Genomic DNA, 19,170 nt, shown 5'->3' on the forward strand with positions numbered 1-19,170 from the left:
TGGATTTGCCAGAGTGGTACTTTATGCTAAGAGACTCACATGAGTTTGATGCAAGGCAAATTTATTAGTTTGTTTAATTTCATATATATATATATATATATATATATATATATATAAAATAAAGCATTAGAAACATTTTTTTATATCATAATTTATATATATTTTTATTTGTTTTAATAGTTTAAGTTATGAGTTTCTTTTTATTTTTTATTTTTTTAATAGTTTAAGATATGAGTTTCTTTTTATTATTTTGTTTAATTTCATATATATATATATATTATAAATAATAGAGCATTAAAAATATTTTTAATCATAATTTTTATATCTAATTTATAATAATAACAGACCATTAGAAACATTTTTTATCCTAATTTATATATTTAATTTATATATAATAACAAAGCATTAGAAACATTTTTATATCATAATTTATATATATTTTTATTTTTTAATAGTTTAGAATACGTATTTCTTTTTATTATTTTATTTAATTATATATATATAATAAAGCATTACTAACATTTTTATATCATAATTTATATATAATAATAAAGCATTAAAAATATTTTTATATCATAATTTACATATATTTTTATTTTTTTAATAGTTTAGAATTCAAAGTCAGGATAATAAGCATATATCAATTAAAATATTTTTTTATATTTGTTATACATCGTACCTTTAAACTAATTATAATCCAAAGAAAGGTTTTTTTTTTTTTATTATTTTTGTTTAAACTAATTATAATAAAATATAGGGTTAAGTTGTGAAAAGTTTTGGGTTGAATATTTTTTATTTTTGTTATATACCATACTTTTCAACTAATTACAATCTAACCCGCGAAAAATAGTGGATTGGGTTGGAGTGTGGAAAATTTTTGGATTGGGTTACAATCCAACCAATTAAAAAAAAAATGTCTCGATCCAATCCAATTCGGACCATTACACCCCTAATAAATGCATCTAAACACTTAGTTTACAAACATGGTAATAAGGGCACAATAGGAATACGGAAAATACTCGATTTAAAGTTAGTTTGCCGGGAGTCAATAAAACCTAAAATTGTAAATAACTTCAAAATACAAATAAAAATGTGAAAAAATGAATTTAAAATAAAATAGCAAACGCAGGCTTGTCAGTTTTCCGATTGTTTCAGAGAACAAGGAAAAAGAAAACCTACAAGAAATCGATGCTGTGATTCGCATGCCATGGCTATGGAGATTTTGGCATTGCACTGGAAGAACGGCATGAAAACGAGCAGCATAAGCTCGAGTTTTAAGACCTAATTCAACCAGCGGCGGTGTAAACATATGTTGTCGGCGTTGGTTCGGCCAGGTAGCCTGAACTCCGAAGAACGATGATGAGAATTGAGGTTGATTGAAGCTTATTATTTTTGGCCGGAGAGGAAGGGGATAGTTGAAATTAGGTTAGGCTTATTGATTCTGGAGAGTCGAGGTCGGCGAACAGAGCATTTTGGACTCGAGGTAAGTGATGAAGTTTTGTTTTCGGAATGATTAATAGCTATATGTGATGTAATTCAATTCAGCGCTGGGATGGAGTGCTGTCATTTCGGTGAGTTTGATGAAATTGGGGGTTGGGAGTGCAAAATTTAGCTGAAGGGTACTTGAATCTAACGACGCTAGCAAGTTGGTGACATTCTTGCATAGGAAAATATTCTAGAGTTTTAAAGGCAATCTAGACTTCTCGTACATATATTTTTTTCTTTCCACAGTAACATATATTAGCCTATACGCTAGTGTTTCACTTGAATTTCCGTTTCCTATCAGAAGCACCTTTATTAGAAGCTTCATCAAGTTTGAGCTCTGAAACGGAAGGTTTGGATGGTGATGTTACTAAAGGTTCTGAAATTATAGAGATGAAGCTATCAAACCTGGATGACGAGATGCACAACCGTGTCACTGGAGATCCTGAGAAGGACGAGGATATTGTGCAGGAAATAACAGACCCGTATATGAGAACATGTGGGAAAGAACTTCAGAAAAGTGGGTCAAAAAATCCTAAGAAAAATAAAGAGGCCTTAAACATGCAACCGGATATTGAGGTTGGTCAGGTCCAAGATAATACATCAAGTACAGGGACTAATAGTAATGATATTACTACACAAGAACTTAGTTGTAAACCACCTCGGAAACCCTCAGTAGACTTAGAAGATAAAGATGCAGATGCGATTTGTATGCGTACTAGGGCTCGCTATTCACTTGCTAATTTCACACTTGATGAACTTGAAAATTTTCTACAAGAAACTGATGATGAGGATGACCTTCAAAATGTTGATGATGAAGAAGAGTACAGAAAATTTCTTGTTGCAGTGTTGCAGGATGCAGATGGTGACAGCAAAAGTCAAGAAAATGAGACTGTTGAAGATGAAGATGAGGACAATGATGCTGACTTTGAGATAGAACTTGAAGAGGCGCTTGAGAGCGATGTTGATGAAGTTACAAGAGACTTAACCCAAAAGGAGAATAACAGAGCTGTAAGACGACCAGAAACTAGACAGAATAAGCGTTTAAAGGCCTCTGTTCAAAATAGCAAAAGACATTTAGGACTGGCCAAGCGGCCGTTGCGACCACTCTTGCCAATATTGCCAAATGAACCTATAGCTTCTTTTCCCCCTCACGATGGAAAAACCTTAGCAACTTGGAATTCTTCTACTTCTCGGTCTTCTGTGAATCAGGATAACTTAATAAATGGTTTTGCACCAAACCAAATTGGTCAGTTATACTGTTTGATTCACGAGCATGTGCAACTTCTTGTTCAAGTATTTTCAATATGTATATGTGATTCTTCACGACAACATATTGCCTCCCAGGTACATGGATTAATCTCTGAGATGCTTCATAAACGCAATGAAGTATTGACATGGAAAAAGGTTCCATTTCCTAGCATTTGCTTTGACCTTCCATGTGTTTATTCGTCGATGCCGGATGAAGTACCCAATAGTAGTTTCCAAGTGCAAAGAACATTAGAATCAAATAACTTTTGCAATGGACAAATGGTGTGCTCTGCTCAACAAACTTATCAAAGGGTTGCCTCTCAAACAAGTTACGATAAAGGGCGTGATTCTGTTTCTAGTAGACATATAGTCGAAGGCTCAAGTTGGGCACCATTTCTAAGTGGCCCAGTACTATCTACGCTGGATGTAGCTCCGCTGAGCTTAGCTGGAAGCTATTTGGATGATGTTTACACTGGTAAAACATATTCTTTAGTGCTCTAAGATGTTTTGTAAAATATTTAGTTTCAACATTTTAATGTTATGATAATTTTCTGATGTTTCTAACTGCATTTTACATTTATTATTGGGTTGGAATGTATCCCAGTTATTCAAGAATATCGAAGACGTCGTTTGGAATCAACATTAGATACACCCTTAGAGAGAGAACCGCTTTTCCCCCTCCCCAGTCTTCATGCATTTCCTGGAGTTAATTGTGAAGTTAGACCTGGAAGCAATTCCTCATCTGTCAACGCAATATCACTTTCTCCCAGTCAACAGCCACCTAAGAAGACATTGGCAGCTACACTTGTTGAAAGCACCAAGAAGCAGTCTGTTGCCATGGTTCTAAAGGACATTGCAAAGTTAGCCCAGCAATTCTTCCCTTTATTCAACCCAACATTATTTCCTCATAAGCCACCCCCTGCTGCAGTGGTAAATCGAGTTCTTTTTACTGATGCAGAGGATGAGTAAGTTACTTTCTATCTAATGGAAGTTCATTTCTTTCTCTCCTAATATTGCTCACTTTCTTGCTCCAGTTCCCTGGTTGCTGCTTGTATTTTGGTCTGAACTTCATAGAGAGATGTTTTTTTTTTCCAGGGCAGATTTAAAAAACCACCCATGAACTATGGTGATTGTTGTAGTTTCACCCTTAAACTTGTAATTGTAAAACCAAAACCCTTAAACTTTCTTACGTGTAGATAAAAATTCATTAATGGGTTGTCTCTTATCTTATCCAAGAAAAGGAAAACAAAAAATAAAAAAGAATTGACTGGTGATGATTTAGATGGATAAGTTGTAGACACATCTTGGAATAAGTTCAACTTGTAGTTAAATTATATGAATGTGCAAGATAAAACCCTATCATAGTCTGTTCTATCTTACTTTTTTCTGCTTGCACATTTTATTACATCCAGTGTGACCTTGATATGCTTGGTTTCTATAACTCACCCTTAGTATACTCCAGTCCTCCATCATTTGTCCCTATGTTTGATGCCTACTGTACTACATTTGACATTCTCCAATCTATAAACGTACAAATTATAATTTAAATTTTTATTATTAAGTTGCTCCTAAAACATGCACAGAAACATGGTGGATATACGTGGATAATGAATACAAATGGGGATTAGGTATAGTGTAAAAGGAAAGGGAGAAAGAGACCAAAAATAATATTTTAAATTGGACATTTTGAATTAGGTGACAAGATAAAGAAAAATAGTTAAACCAATTAATTAGTTTTTTTGGGTCGGTTTAGGCTTTAATATGTGAGAACCAGGAGGATGTCACAAACATAATTGTCAAGATTGGAATTTGGGGTAATTCTTTTAAAAACATTGTTTAGACTATAGTTTGTTATTGTGTGCTCTTCCTTTTCATGTTATCATGTTTTAGTTCTCTGACTTGTGAGAAAGAAATGATTTTGAATGAAAATTGCAAATATGCATAAATTCCCAAACTGTAAACTCACACTATGATGAACTCCTGTGCATGTCATGACTCATTGCCCGTGTTTGTTGTTGAGTCATATGCAGATTATTAGCCCTAGGATTGATGGAATATAATACAGATTGGAAGGCTATTCAACAGCGATTTCTGCCTTGCAAATCTAGGCATCAGGTAGTTTGTGCTATAAGTTTTTATCTTTTCGTTTACTGTGTGCTTATTTGTTTATTTATTTTTATTTGGGTGGGTGGGGGGGAGGGGTTGCATTGTTGGTTGTGATGCGTATAATCGTTCAAGTTTGAACTTCTCCTCACTTAAAAAAATTCAAATGGGCTGAGTGTGACTGTACTGGAATTGCATGGCTGTTAGTTTCGTGATTCTAAGAATATAGTTACCTGAAAAACAACAACATAGTGATTTTGTTTGTCCAAAGTAGTGACCATGAAATTACGTTCTCCTCTGGTGGTTAGCATGAAAATACAAATCATTATTTGAAAATAGCTATGGTAGAGCTGAATAATTCTTTTGTAGTGTGGTACTGAATTATGTGTTTTTTCTCCTTTTATTATTTATTTATTTATTTTTGCATAAGTCATTCTACATCAGTACATGTACTTTTTCCTCATTTTCTGATATTCATTTTGCAGATTTTTGTTAGGCAGAAAAATCGATGCTCTTCAAAAGCACCAGAAAATCCAATCAAGGTATGTTACTACTCTGTATGGAGAATTAGATGTATGCTTTCCCTGAAACTTATCTAGATTGTAAAAGAAGTTACTCTTCTAGGCCCCCTTGATTTTTTAAACTTTTTGCATGTCTTCCATGTATTCTGCAACTGTCTCAGATGGTTGATAACGGTATTGAATAAAGAGGTCTTGATGGAAAAATGGAAAAAGGTATGGGCATCGTCATGCCAAGTTCTTGTTTTTTTTGTATAAAAAATAGATCCAGGGGGACATTAGGTGCTTATCGCTCACATTCCTCACCCATACTCATCACTCCCATTCAATAGAGGGAGAGTAGGTTTCACTTTTTTTTGGATAAGAGAATTTTGTGGGCTGTAGGGAGGAATATTGTGGTAGTTTCTCACCTCCAATATGTGGATGACTCAAATATCTTTTACCCGATCAGTAAATCTTTGTTTACAAAATTGGTCGAAAGTGATTTCTCTCTTCCTTAGCTTTTCGCTTTTGGGTTTAAATTTAGCAAAGACTTCATTGATTGGGATAAATGTTGAAGAGGTTTGAGTTTTAATGTAGCCAAAACTTCGTTGATTAGTATAAATATTGAAGACTGGGTGGTGGCTGATTAGGCGGCTGGTTTAGGGTGCAGAGCTAGGAGTCTCCCCATAACATGTTTTGGCTTTCCTTTAGGAGGTAAACACCGGTCTCTGGAGTTCTGGATGCCTGGGGTTGACAAGTTGAAGAATAAAATTACCAAATGGAAAACTCTATGATTTCCGAGGGAGGAAGTCTTTTTCTCATTTCTTCAGTTCTTAATGGCTTGCCTTTGTACTTCTTCTCCCTTCTTAAAGATCCAAGAGGAATCATAAAAGACACGAAGAAGTTGATTATTGACTTTTTTTTTTTTTTTGGTATTGGGGAGAGTTTAAAGCTGGTAATCATCTTTTGATTTGGAAAACCGCCTCCCTACTTCTTCACCATGGAGGTCTTGGGGTTGGCTCTCTCAAGCACAGAAATTCAGCCCTTCTCACTAATGGTGTCTGCATTTCTCTATTCAGAAGGAAGCCCTTTGGAGGTAGGTGGTGGCTAGTATTTATGGGGAAGAGCCTTTTGGGTGGCTGGCTTTTCCTCCTTTGGGAAGTTCAAAGAATCATTTGTGGTTCGATATTGCGAAGCTGGTGCCATTATATGAGAAATATATAAATTTCAAAGCAGGCAATGGTAAACGGATCAGATTCTGGAAGGACAATTGGCTTGGGTATTCCCGTCTTAAAGATTAGTTTCCTGACATTTGTAATATATCTTTGAAGCAAGATGCTATAGTGGCTTAATGTTGGGATGAGGCGCAGGGAACTTGGAACTTGGGCATTGGAAGAGGAGGATATGATAGAGAATTTAAGTCTTGGTTACTGCTTATAGAAAAATTGTAAGCCTTTGTATGGACCAATAAGAAGATAAAATTAGCTGATCTCTGGACTCGGGACTTTCTTTTTCCATGAAGTCTTTCTTCCTAAATTTAGCTGGCTCTAGATCGGCCTTGAAATGTTTGTTGACTAAGACGATTTGGTACTTTAGAATCCGGATGAAATTTAAAACTTCAAACACCCATGAAACACTTTAGAAAAGGTATCCTAGCTGTGCGCTATGCCCCTCTATTTGCTCTTTGTTTGTTGAATGAAGAATCCTTGGACCGCATTTTTTCAATTGCCCCATTGCTTGATAGGGCTGGGAAAGATCATTAAATCTCGTTGAGGTGCAAATTTGTTTCCCAAAGTAGGTGGATGGATCATTGTTGAATCTCTGGGGCGCTGGAAGTCGAAAGGAAAGTCTAGAATCCTTTGGATGTTTGCCTCAAGAGCGCTTTTGTTTAGCTTTTGGTTGGAATGGAGTAGAAGGATTTTCAAAGATAAGTCTACTCCCTTGGATTTTTATTGGGATTATGTACAATTAAATGCTTCATGGTGGTGTCATAGCTTTATCAAATTATTCTGTAGCTACCTTTTCACTCTTGTTTTTAATGACTGGAAAGGTCTTTTTAAGTAGCTCTTTGGGTGAGGGTTCTCTCTTCCCCTAGCCCTTGGTTGTCTTTCTTTACATTTTGAATATGTTCTGTTGGTTTCTTGATAAAAGAATGCTGATGTCGTGCTTCTTTTGATGAAAATATGACCAAAACAAAGCTGCAAAGCTGGTGCCAGTTCCTAAAGATCTTTGAACAAGCTTTGAGGCTTAGCATAAACTTGCTCAAATCCAGCCTTGTTGTGGTCAATATTGTCAAAGATCAAACGATGAATTTTGCTTTATCATTAGGCTGCAGTGATGAATCTCTCCCCATCCCTAACCTCGGCCTGGCTCTAGGAGGAAAAATTCCTCCCTCTCTTTCTGGGACCTAGTAGTTGAGGAAGTTAGGAGCAAGTTTGCTAAGTGGATGGACTGTCTTATCTCTCAAAGGGGAAAAGGCATACTAGCATGCTCCTATATTTCTTGAAATAAGAAATAAAAATTTTCATTGAAGAAATGGAAAGAGACTAATGCTCAAAAGATACAAATTTCATGTAGAAGTTAAAAAGAAGAAAAGTATTAAAAAAAAAAAAATCAGTTAGAAGGAAGAACAGAAAAATGCAAATTATAACAAATATCATGTCAAGAGAAATCATCAAAATGATTGGAAAACGACCACCAAGCAGAACCCTTAAAACAAAATCCTAGCATGCTCGTATATTAGCTTTGCATTCATCACATTCTGGGAAAAATCCTAGGCAAAATCCTCCGTGATTCCATCTGGGAAGGTGCTATTAATGGAGGAGAAAGTGGCCTACTGAGCTGGGTTAAAGTGAGATATTCTCAAGAGGATGAATCCCTGTGGAAAACTATCATCAAAAGCAAATTTGGGCAGTTGGTTAGTGCTTGGTTTCCTGATCAGTCTACGGAAAAAAGCGACTTATATCCCCTAGCCAAACCAGATTTCTTATTGAGGAGAAGACCTATTTTAAATTTGGAAATGGAAAGAAATTAGTTTCTGGGAAGACCTTTGGATCTTCTCGCCTGCTGAGTACCTTTTTGCCTTCCAATGTAGTCTACTGCAAATTCAAAGGTCTTCACAGTTGATGATTGCTGGTCTGAATCTATCAAAGTTTGAAATCTTCAGTAGAGAAGAGGTGGAAGAATGGGCGAACCTCTCTGTTTTTCTCCAAAATTTGCATCTTCGGAGCCACATATTCTATCTGTTGGCTTCCAATCCCAAATGGAACGTTCTTGGTGATATCAGTTATTTCCATTCTTCTATCTGGCTCCTGTCTTTGTATGAAAGCAGCCAGATTTTTTTTTTTTTTTCAATACTGGGGGGTGGCGTGGAAGCTTCCACCATCGTGCCAGGCCTCTTAAATTGCCTTCCAGTATTCTAGTGGTCTACGGTATTGTTGGATGCATAAATGTCTCACCTCTTGTTATGTGGCACAATTTCTTTGAACATATAAATAAATGTTATTCCGAGAGCAAAGAATCAAATTGGTGCAGGGCACTTTTACACCATGAAAAGAAACTTCTGATTTAGTCATGTTTTGGTGTTTCTTGATGGAGTACTCTCTCAAATATCTTTTTTAATTAATCTATTTTGAGATTCAAGTTTTCTTACCATATCCAAAAAATATTCTAGTCAATTGGATAGTAATACAACACACTTGGCTAGTTGGGAAGTTTCCTTTGTCTTCTCTTTTATTAACTGTCTTGTTGAATGACGTCTTCAATTTTTTTTTTATCATAATCAAGAATTGAAAGTTGATTGAAGACAATTTCTTCTTGCAGGCAGTTCGGAAGATGAAGACATCACCTTTGACAGTGGAGGAGGTAGCACGCATTCAGGAGGTTTTGACCAGAAGCTTTGTGAAATAATTTATATAGTTTTTCATTTGATAAGTACCTTTTTAACTTAACCTATGACCTAATTTCTCAGGGACTTAAAATTTACAAATCTGATTGGATGGCTGTATGGAAATTTGTTGTCCCATATAGAGATCCATCTCTATTGCCCCGGCAATGGCGCACTGCCCTTGGAATTCAGAAGTCTTATAAACAAGATCCAGAAAAAAAGGAAAAGCGACGTATATATGAATCAACAAGAAGAAAACTGAAGGCTGCAAATCTTGTAAGTTGGCCAAGATCCAGAAAAAGAGGGTTTTCTCCTTCTCTGGAACCATTTACAAAAACTACTTTACACACTTGATGCAATTATTTCAAGGGTGGCTTAATGTGAAATGTAGTTGTCAATTTGGCTGATGATATCCTATTAGTTATTCCTCTGTTTAAAATTCATTGATGGCCTTTTTAAATGCATTCTAATGAGATAAGACAATGTTACGATCTAGACTCCAATTGCTTACAGTACTAAAAAATTAAGTCTCATGCTGCTTGAATGTCTCCTAGTACAATTTTCATTTATACAACCTCCGTTGAGGAAAAAAAATAGATAAGAAAGTGGGTGGGGGGGGGGGGGGGGGGGTGGGAATATGGTATTCACCTAACCATTTTTAGGGGAGATAATGACAGCGCTCTTGGAAACAAATATAGACGGAGAGTAATGACAAAAATAAATATAATTTCTGCAACAGCAGGAGGCATTAAAGGAAAGATCCTTAGACTCCCCAGAACTCTTCCTTGAAATGTTCTTTTATTTTTCTCAGACAATATTCCCAAATGTTCTCCTAGGAACATTTCAATCCTTAGGCCTTTACCCTTTTCTAAGATTGGGTTTCCCACAAGCATTTGTAAGATATAAAGCCTTGGACACCCCTAGGAAATATTGCCTCAAAGCTAAGTAATGCGTTATATCTTCCTTCCTTCAACAATTCAACTTGAAAGAGCATGAAGGAAAAGGGTGCAAACATCTTCCTCGTTCATCTTTCAGATAGTGCAACTTGTAGGACAAATCTGGGTTTCTCATGTGAACTTTTCATACTTATTGATACTTCCCTAGTAGAGGGCCACTAGAACACCTTGACTAGATTTTTTTTGTATAACTTCTCATCTGGTTGGGGGGTCAAAAAGCAAATTATCTGTAAGGCTGTCAATAAATTAAAAGGTGGCATTAGTCATTAGATAAGATTTACCTGTCCGAGAAAGAGAAGTTTGAATCATGGTAATTTGTCCCTTAAAGACTTTACAAATTCAGTGGATTTAAAGAGATAAATCAGGTTAGGAAGTTGAAGTGTTTGGTTTGCTAAATGAATAGGATTTTGTGATAGTTGTTGATGGTTCAAAGATCTCTATGATTAGCAAGTTAATTCGGTTGATCTTGATATGGCATGAAGTCGTTAACCCTCTTATCCCATTGGAGGTATTAATGCTACTGATTCCTTGGTGATTTCTTCACAACCAAAGCCAAGATTTGTAAAAGCTTTCCCTCTTCATTAAACTCGGGAAAAAGAGCTCCTTCTTTCATTGAACATTCAGAGTCCAAGAATCTTGTGTTTATCTTGGACTCATTTATGAAATCCATTACAGTCCCCCACTAAAGGTTCCAAACTGCAATGTCCTTATATCCTACCCAAACTTAGCCAATCACAAGTTACTCTTCCTGGTTCGAACATATAATTCTCCAAAGGTGTCTCAAGACACTCAACAACTAGGAAAAATATTTCTAGTTTTGATTCAGATGAGGAATTGGATGTTAGTATGAGTAGCTGAGGAATCTGTTTCTCTTATTCCAAAACTAGTAGGCTGATCAGTTTCTAAAGGATTCATTTGTAGCAACTTTCAAAAATCTATTTTCAAATGAAGTTAATGAGCAAGGGGTCATTGTGTCTGATGGAATAGTTTCACCAAAGATTTATCTCCAAATTCCAGCCTAATTTTCTTTTCTTGCTGAGGTATGTGGATTGCAGATGTGGACAATTCCCATTCACTCACCAAAAGTTAAAGCTCTTTAGTGTCTCATTGTTTGCTGAGTAACTCTTCTCATGGATTAGTACCAAAAGTAGGGCGCTTGAAAGATCTCCGCGGTGTAGAATTTCAAATGAGGTCGGTTTTTCGCCTGGGGTCCATCTTCTTCTTCCTTCCTCTTCAGTTGTGAGTTTTGTCAGTGTGAGGAGCAGTTTTTGTTCATTCTCTTTCTTCAACGTTTTCTTCGTAGGGTAGGGTTTGTTTTTTTACTTCTAACCTCAGTAATCTGAAGGATGTCTTCACGGTTTGGTTTTCTGTTTTTGAAGAAAGGAGGAATCAAGAAGAATCAGTCTCATCTCTGATTTTGTTTACCTTATTGTTGATTTGTCGGTTCAAAAGTTATGCAGCTTCCTGTCTCATGACCTTAATGTGGAGCTATTTATCAAAGCCTTTTGCTGGACTTATCATTTGGGTTGTTTTTTTTTTTTTTATTTCCTTCTTTATCGTTTATTTCATGGTTTGATTATGCTCTTTTGTTTCTTCTTTAGGCCTTTTTTCCACTTGTTTTCTTAATTTGGTCTTGTTTTTGTTTCATGTTCAAAGAAATATAAGACTTACCTTTAAGGCTGGCCTATCAATAAATTAGAAATTGGTTTTATTCATTAGATTATATACACGTCATAGCTAGCTGAAAATGCATGTCTGCTCAACTATCAGATAGTCCACCCACTTTAGCACTATTTAGTTTCACCCGAAGTCTTACGTCTGAATTTGATATATGAGGTAATAGTTTGATGAGTTTGGAAATTTCTTTTCACTAATAGTTCAAGTGTTTTCATTTTGATGTTTTTGCAGTATTCCGAGTCTGAAAATACTGGCAGGATAAATAACAGTAGATGTGGGAACGTGGATAATGATGGTGCTCCTTTTTTAAATGCAGCCTTCGTTGCAGATTGGAGACCTGGTACCTCCAGTGGACTTTCTTGCTCAAATCCCACTAATGGTAACCTTCCTTGTGATATAATACCACAAAAGGATATCCAAAGCAAAGAACAATGTAACACGTTCGAATCTGGAGATATACAAACCCAGAAAAAAAAAATTCATTGGTTTTCTTCTGGATCAACATACTCAGAGCCTCCAGCATCTATTTCAACCACAACTGGACATGCGTCCACTACAAATGAACAAAATCTCAGAGTTTCAGATGTAAAGTCCCCTATCTACTCTAAGAATAATCGGGCTCGTAGATCTAATAGTTCACATTTGGTCAAACTAGCTCCAGACCTTCCACCTGTCAACCTCCCTCCATCCGTTCGTGTAGTTCCCCAGTCATTTTTCAGAGGATCTCTATTTGGAGCACCAGAAAAGGCTTTTGTTGCCAAATGTAATAAGGAAATTTCTCAAGTGATGGATACAGTAAATAGCAGGTTGAACAATAGTAATCCACCAAACAATCCAAACAATATCATCCCACTGTTGGAAGATGGTTCTAAATCAAGTATGGAAGAATGCAGAGCTAACAATGATAACTCTACTGAAACAGAAAGGGGCACGGATTCTGATCTTCAAATGCATCCTTTACTTTTCCGGGCCTCGGATGATGGATCTGAGCCTTATTACCCCTTAAATTGTAATTCTAGTACATCTGACCCTTTCAGTTTCTTCTCAGGAAACCAACCTCAGTTGAATCTCAGTCTATTTTATAATCCACAGCCAGAGTACCATGTTGGTTTTGAAAAATTCAAGTCAAAGAAGTCCACTTCATCACATAGTATTGACTTCCATCCCCTCCTGCAAAGAACTGATGATATAAATCAAGCACAGACGGCTGCACCTTCAGATGCTTTTGTATCATGTTCAGGGGGCAGATCTCCTCATGCTCACGACATATTTGGTGCTGTACAGAACCAATCTTTGGTTAGTAATGGACAGCTGACTAAGGGTGCTAAGCCCTCGAAGCGTGGTGATAAGACTTATTTGGATTTAGAGATGCACCTTAGCTCAACATCCAACAAAGATACTGTTCCAAGGAATAGACTAATCAGTGCCCATGATCAGTTGAAGTCAATAACTGCTCGAAAGTCAGAAGCATTAGAGAACCTACATAACATTCATTTGCATGGAGAAACACGAAGAGCTAATGAAGCGGGCAATCTTGTTTCCGATGCTCATCCTCTGGTTTTACCATCTGTTGAAAATAGCAATGATGATGTGGATGACCATTCTCATCCAGATATCATAATGGAACAGGAGGAATTAAGTGACACTGATGAAGAAGTTGAAGAAAATGTTGAGTTTGAGTGCGAGGAGATGGCTGACTCTGAAGGAGAGGATGGATCTGACTGTGAACCAATTACTGATTTGCAACGTAAGGTAACCTTACTCTTTCGTTGATGTCAAAGATGTTTATATAAAATGGTTGTAATTTCTGAATATATTCCGTTTCCTCTAGTTGTTCATGCATGCATTTATAAGTCGTAGATTCTTACCAATATAATGAGCTGTGATCTTTGAAACATATTGTTTCATTTATAGACAACACTATTGGCTGGTATGAATTTTAGGGGCCATTTGGATTGGGGGCATGGGGATGAGAATAAGGGTGAGAATCAACAAGGATTATGTATCACTTGTTTGGTACAAGGTTTGGAGGATTGACCTTGAGAATGAGTTATTTCCATGGTTTTTGTATACCCATGAGTAAGGGTGTTTGATATCCTCGTAGAAGCATGAAGTTTCTTCATGGCAAGGCGTTTTTGTGAGGGTAGGACAAGTTGAGTTGTTCCACTAGTTATGCTATACTGGTTCATTGTGCCTTTATGCTTATATATTTTTCCTTAAGATATAGATTGTAGTGGTTATTACATTTCATTTTCGTGAACTTCGAGCTTTTTTCATTTTTTTCATTTTTCTTTTCCAGTTTCAACGTCAAGTGATAATTTGATCTATGTCTACATTTAGGCTTTAAATCAAGTCAAATGATTTTTCTGAGGTGAAAACATGTTTAGGTTGCATGTAGCCATCCCCTTCTTGTGAATGATCCTTAGTTTTAAGGATCCCAATGTCGGTAAGTAAACCCGTGGAGAAGTTTATGAATGATTTCTATGGGAAAGGCCTGAGGAAGAGATGGTCATATCTAGTTAGGGAGGAGGTGGTGACGAAACCAGTGGTTGAAGGGAATTTGGAAATAGGAAATTTTAGAGTCCATAACAGTGCGCTCCTGGCTAAAGACTTTGGTGTTTCTACCTTGAGTCTTTTAACTCCCTTAGTGTAAGGTTGTTGAGTAGATAGGGGCTTTTCCCCTTGGGGTGGATTGGAGGGCAAGGACACTTCCAAAGCCCCTTGGAAAGTTATATAACTGAGGGGGCTTTTGTTTTCTCAGATTGTCCATTGTTTGGTGGGAAATTGGAGAGTGCTTTTTTTTGGGAGGATAAGTGATTAAGGGATAGTTCCATCTACTCTCGTTTTTGTAATATATTTTATCTTTGATAAAAAAATTATTTATGTGGTAGATGTCTTCTCTAACTCTCAGACCTCTCCTTTACCCGTTTTGGGGTTCATCATGCCTTGTCCAAGTGAGAAACATTGATGTTATTGACCTCCTCTAGTTGATTGAGGTGTTTTGTAGTATTCCTGGAAGAAGGAATGTTTGTCCTTGAAGCCCTTCACCCTTTGAAGGCTTTTCTCATAAATCCCTCTTTCTTTATTTGGTCAATCTCTCTCTTTCGAGTGGTGTCTTTGACTTGTTCAAAGAAGGTTAAGTTTTTTTTTTTGTGTGACGGGTTCTCTATTGAAGGTTTAACACCTTAGATTGAGTTTGGAGGTAGAGGCCCATGTTGATTGATCCGCTTTGTTGCATTATTTGCAAAATGGTTGTTGAGGACCTTTATCATATCCTCTGGAGTTGGGTTATGGTTAAGAAAGAGTTGAAAAAAACTGACAGTTAAAAAAGAGTTGAATTGAATAATCCTAAAACTGACAGTTCAAGTCACCAAAAAGGGAAAAAAAAACTTCTGAGGCCTAGCTGGCTTGATAAATAAACCTACCAACCATAATTTTATCAAACTCAGGAAATTGAGGCTCCTCATTCACTGCCCTCCTGCTTCTAGTGGATCTTGACAAACAAACTAAGAGAAAAAATGCGTGTCTATTTTTGTGTGTATGTGTTGTTTCTGTTCGTATCAGCCAACTCTCATTCAATTCCAATGACTTGCACATCATTCTGTAATATTTTATGGTTAGTGGTGTCTATGAGCTGAAATATATCATTTCTGGTCAATCCTTTGTAGACGATTATTCGAAGTCCAGGCTAAGTGAGTAGCGGAGAAAACTTTCATTTCCATCGTAGAGGAGAACTCGATAACAGAATCAGTGCCAGTTGGTTTTCCATTTCTCTCAGAGTTGCTTTATATATTACTGCTGAGCATTTGTTTGAGATCTGCTATACAATTTTGGAGACCAGAAAGTCATTTACAATGTGAGTATTTCTATACTTCTAGATTGTAATCAGATTTTTCTCTGCTTCCATCTTCTCCTCACACTTGGATTTCTGATTTGAAACATTTTCCTGGAAAATGTGCTCTACAGTGACCTTTACTTTTGCAAAAGTTCCAATCACATTTTTATGTTAAAGTACATTATTGCTTTTTATCTTGTGTATAAAGTTTATTAATTTTACAAGCTTCTAAAATTTACTGCGTGGTTTCGTTTTAAATTTTCAAGAATGACAATAATAAATTGTTTTTGGATTTCTTTTTTCTCCTTAAATTTTTCCTACATTTCATTTTCATCTTTGGCAAATGGGAACTAAATGGATGTACGTTACTTTTTAGAATATGCTTTATGTTCAATTCTTTAGATTTTTTTTAAAAAAAATAATAAATCTGTTTGGTGTTTGATTATATTTTGTAAAAATAAGAGGTGAAAATTTAGAAGTGATAAACGATTTCAAGATCCAAAGACCAGAGCTTCTAAAAGGAAGGAATCTCTAGAATACAATCCCGAGCTTCTAAATTAATCTGATTATCCAATATGATTACTTATTTTGGTTCCTTAGTGTTAATATTCTTAGCCAGCACTCGCTCTAAAACTTTTGAGAACTAACTTCAAATTGAATTTAATCGAATCAAGTTCAGTATTGCTTTGTTAAACTTGAGCTTGCACAACTCAAAATCACCATTGACTTAGATAATCGCAACTTTTTAACTAATGGTATCTTCTATATGTACTTGCACATAATACCAAAAATACATCGAGATACTTCACTTCATAACTTGTTAACATGTTTTTTTGGTTTTGGCATGCTTTTTGGCTGTAGAATCCTGGGTTCATGTCCAAATTCCAAGAGGAGGCAATTAGGTATTGTCCTATTGTTGTTCACAGTAGAGAGAAAAATATTTTCTTGCGTAGTATTATAATTTTGACATGTTGAATCAACCTTGGAGATCATCTTACAGCTTTGAAGATATGAAGAAACAAAATTATGCTACAGAGTAGCTAATTAAGTAAGAGGGTATTATTCTTTCTTTTGTTTTGTTCAATTTATTCTGATGGATGTGATTCCGTCATAATATTGTGTGGCTTTTTCCTTCTATTGCAGTCCTTGGCACATTTCCACAACCACCAGTCTTAATATGTCGGTCTTTTGACCCTTTTATGCATGGGAAGTACACAGTGAAAAGGTTGGTAGCATATTACTTGTTTGATTTTCTATAATTAGCTAGAAATGATCCAAACACCTCCTAGAAATGGTGGCCACTTTTCTGTAAAATCCATCAATTTATCAGCCAAGCATGGTAAGACTAGCCCAGCGTTTATCAACTGCATTTGGAAGTCCAAAATTCCTAAGAAAGTTGAAGGTATTTCTTTGGATCTTTCTTTAAGGTAAACTTAACGCTTGTGATAATATCCAAAGAAGAATGCCTGACTATATCCACTCTCCAAATATGTGTTTATTGTGTAAAGAGAGCTCCAAGAGTCACGGCCACATTTATTTTCCAATGTCCAGTCGCTAAAGCTTGTTGGGCAAAGCTTTTTCAGTACTTTTGGGTTAAGTTGGTGTTTCCCCGATCATATGAGGACTCCCTTCTCCAGCTCCTTTTTTGCCTTAACTTCAGAAACCATGCCGGAGGTTTGTGGATCAATGCTGTTTCTGCTACCCTTTGGCTTTATGGTGTCTTTTCAAAAAAAAAAAAAAAAAAAAAAAAGTTAAATTATGATCCCTTGGCTCTCTGGGGTCTTAGGGGACCTCTCATCTCCCATTTTTGTGTATGGCCTTTTGATTGAGTACTTCCCAAAATCTTAGCTGTTGATTAAGCGTGATGCTGGTACGATCTACACTTCCCTCTAATTTAGTCCAGATGGTTTGAACTTGATAGCGATTCACTAGGCTATGAAAAGTATTTCATTAAGTTTCCAAACAACTATGAAATTGTTTGATTGCATTTTAACATAGCTATGCAAGTTTTTTGTAGCATCTCTATAAGCTTTGTGGAGAACTTTTTTTTATATTGCATTGTTATACAGCTATAAAAAAAACATGGGAAGTATGTTTTTATATCCTTCTTATTAAACGAAAAACGTTTCATGTCCTTTTCGTTTCATGTCCTTTCTTTTACTAACATGGAAAGCTTGTTACAATTCTCTGAAAAGATTTAAGATTTCTTGATGCATCTGCCGTAGCATTTTGATTTTTTTTCCCCCTAAGTTATCGCATCTTTTATCGTAATATGCTTCTTTGACAATTTTTCTTTTTTCAAAACTAAAATCGGAAGGTTTTGATTATTAAAGTGACTGCTTCCTTTGGTCTCTAACTTCCACTATCATCTGTAGGACAGAAAACTTGCTAATGGAAGAAGATGAAACAGATATCACAGCTGACTTATAGCCACGCTTAAGCGCAACATTGCTTATCTAAATCAACTGGGATTCCTTCTTGAAGCTGTCTGGCAATTCAAGAATATTGCAGGTATCAGTTCATGGTTACATTAAATTCGAATTCACCATATCGTTCCATGCATTCAAATCTCAGTCTCGATCGTGTATGACCTTAGAGTACCCCATCGTAAAAACTCGACCTTCTTATTGCCTTTGGTCAATCTCTTAAGTAAATAAGAACAGGACAGAAGATTGGAGTTGATAAGGGTAGCTCGGTTCATCTTTGCCTCATTGCCATGGCCAATTTGCTGTCAAATATGAACTGAAGTGTGTAAAGAATTGTACAGTGTCAAGTAACTTTGTTGATCCATTTTTGTGGGCGTTTGTAGAGATGACTATAGTTAAATCATCACTCTATGAGATAGGTCATTATGATCAATCATTTCTCAAAGAAAACCTAATAAATGACTCTAAATTTGTTGATATTTTGGATATATATTGTTCAAAATTATATTATTTTAAAAATATATATATTTAAGGAGTACTTGAAAGCGTAAAGAAATGGTGTACCCTCATAATTATCATTTATTGGTTGCATTTAAAATACTACATTTTGACCACACAATAGCATATACTATATTATATATGGATTATTTAAGTGTTAATTGTGACATTTTCAGGATATTAGTATTATTTTATGAAATTTAAAATTGATGGGCATAGAAAAATTATCTAAATATTTTATATTCTCACATGCATGTTCTTATATAAACATATGGGATTCGAGTGGTTAATTAATTTTAAAATTGAATTGGAGAGAGAAAGCACGTGTTTTTCACGTGATATAGCCTGGAAGGCAACATTTTTTTTATTGCATGAAATTAAAAAAATAAAAAAAAAACAATCTACTAAACTAGTACATTTATGGTTTGATTCTTATTTTTATGTTGCAATTATTATTACTTTCGCGGTCGTGTTAAAGTAACCTCTTTTAAGGGATTAAGGTTGTCGGTAGAATCAATTGATGGTGCTAAGGCCTAATCCAACTTTTATTGTGATA

General features: G+C 35.7%; 1 protein-coding gene across 11 annotated transcripts; it reads left to right on the forward strand.

The window, feature by feature from the left end:
- Positions 1–1,100: 1,100 nt before the first annotated feature.
- On the forward strand, positions 1,101–18,604 carry DUO3 (Homeodomain-like superfamily protein). Of its 11 annotated transcripts, XM_087126150.1 has the most exons (14): positions 1,101–1,483; positions 1,787–3,208; positions 3,338–3,698; positions 4,764–4,848; positions 5,322–5,378; positions 9,159–9,218; positions 9,307–9,498; positions 12,087–13,602; positions 15,524–15,711; positions 16,552–16,592; positions 16,691–16,746; positions 16,834–17,092; positions 17,199–17,364; positions 18,066–18,604. In XM_087126150.1, the coding sequence occupies exons 2-9, from the start codon at positions 1,876–1,878 to the stop codon at positions 15,553–15,555; spliced, it is 3,636 nt and encodes a 1,211-aa protein (XP_086982276.1). In that variant the 5' UTR covers positions 1,101–1,483; positions 1,787–1,875; the 3' UTR covers positions 15,556–15,711; positions 16,552–16,592; positions 16,691–16,746; positions 16,834–17,092; positions 17,199–17,364; positions 18,066–18,604. The 11 variants fall into 11 exon arrangements, with proteins under 11 accessions (XP_086982276.1, XP_023539299.2, XP_086982277.1 ...); XM_023683531.2 differs by lacking the exon at positions 17,199–17,364 and having other exon boundaries at positions 12,087–13,607; positions 16,834–16,915; XM_087126151.1 differs by having other exon boundaries at positions 16,679–16,746; positions 16,834–17,364.
- Positions 18,605–19,170: the final 566 nt, after the last annotated feature.

The sequence above is a fragment of the Cucurbita pepo genome, chromosome 8 (genome assembly GCF_057944985.1).
Source record: "Cucurbita pepo subsp. pepo isolate OVF chromosome 8, ASM5794498v1, whole genome shotgun sequence".
In the NCBI taxonomy this organism is placed as follows: domain Eukaryota; kingdom Viridiplantae; phylum Streptophyta; class Magnoliopsida; order Cucurbitales; family Cucurbitaceae; genus Cucurbita; species Cucurbita pepo.

Excerpts from the sequence above, each read along its gene's own strand:
- DUO3 (XM_087126151.1), top strand. The coding sequence starts at position 1,876 with ATGAAGCTATCAAACCTGGATGACGAGATGCACAACCGTGTCACTGGA. Across the intron at positions 3,209-3,337 it reads TTTGGATGATGTTTACACTG|TTATTCAAGAATATCGAAGA; the intron begins GTAAAACATATT and ends AATGTATCCCAG. Across the intron at positions 4,849-5,321 it reads CTTGCAAATCTAGGCATCAG|ATTTTTGTTAGGCAGAAAAA; the intron begins GTAGTTTGTGCT and ends TTCATTTTGCAG.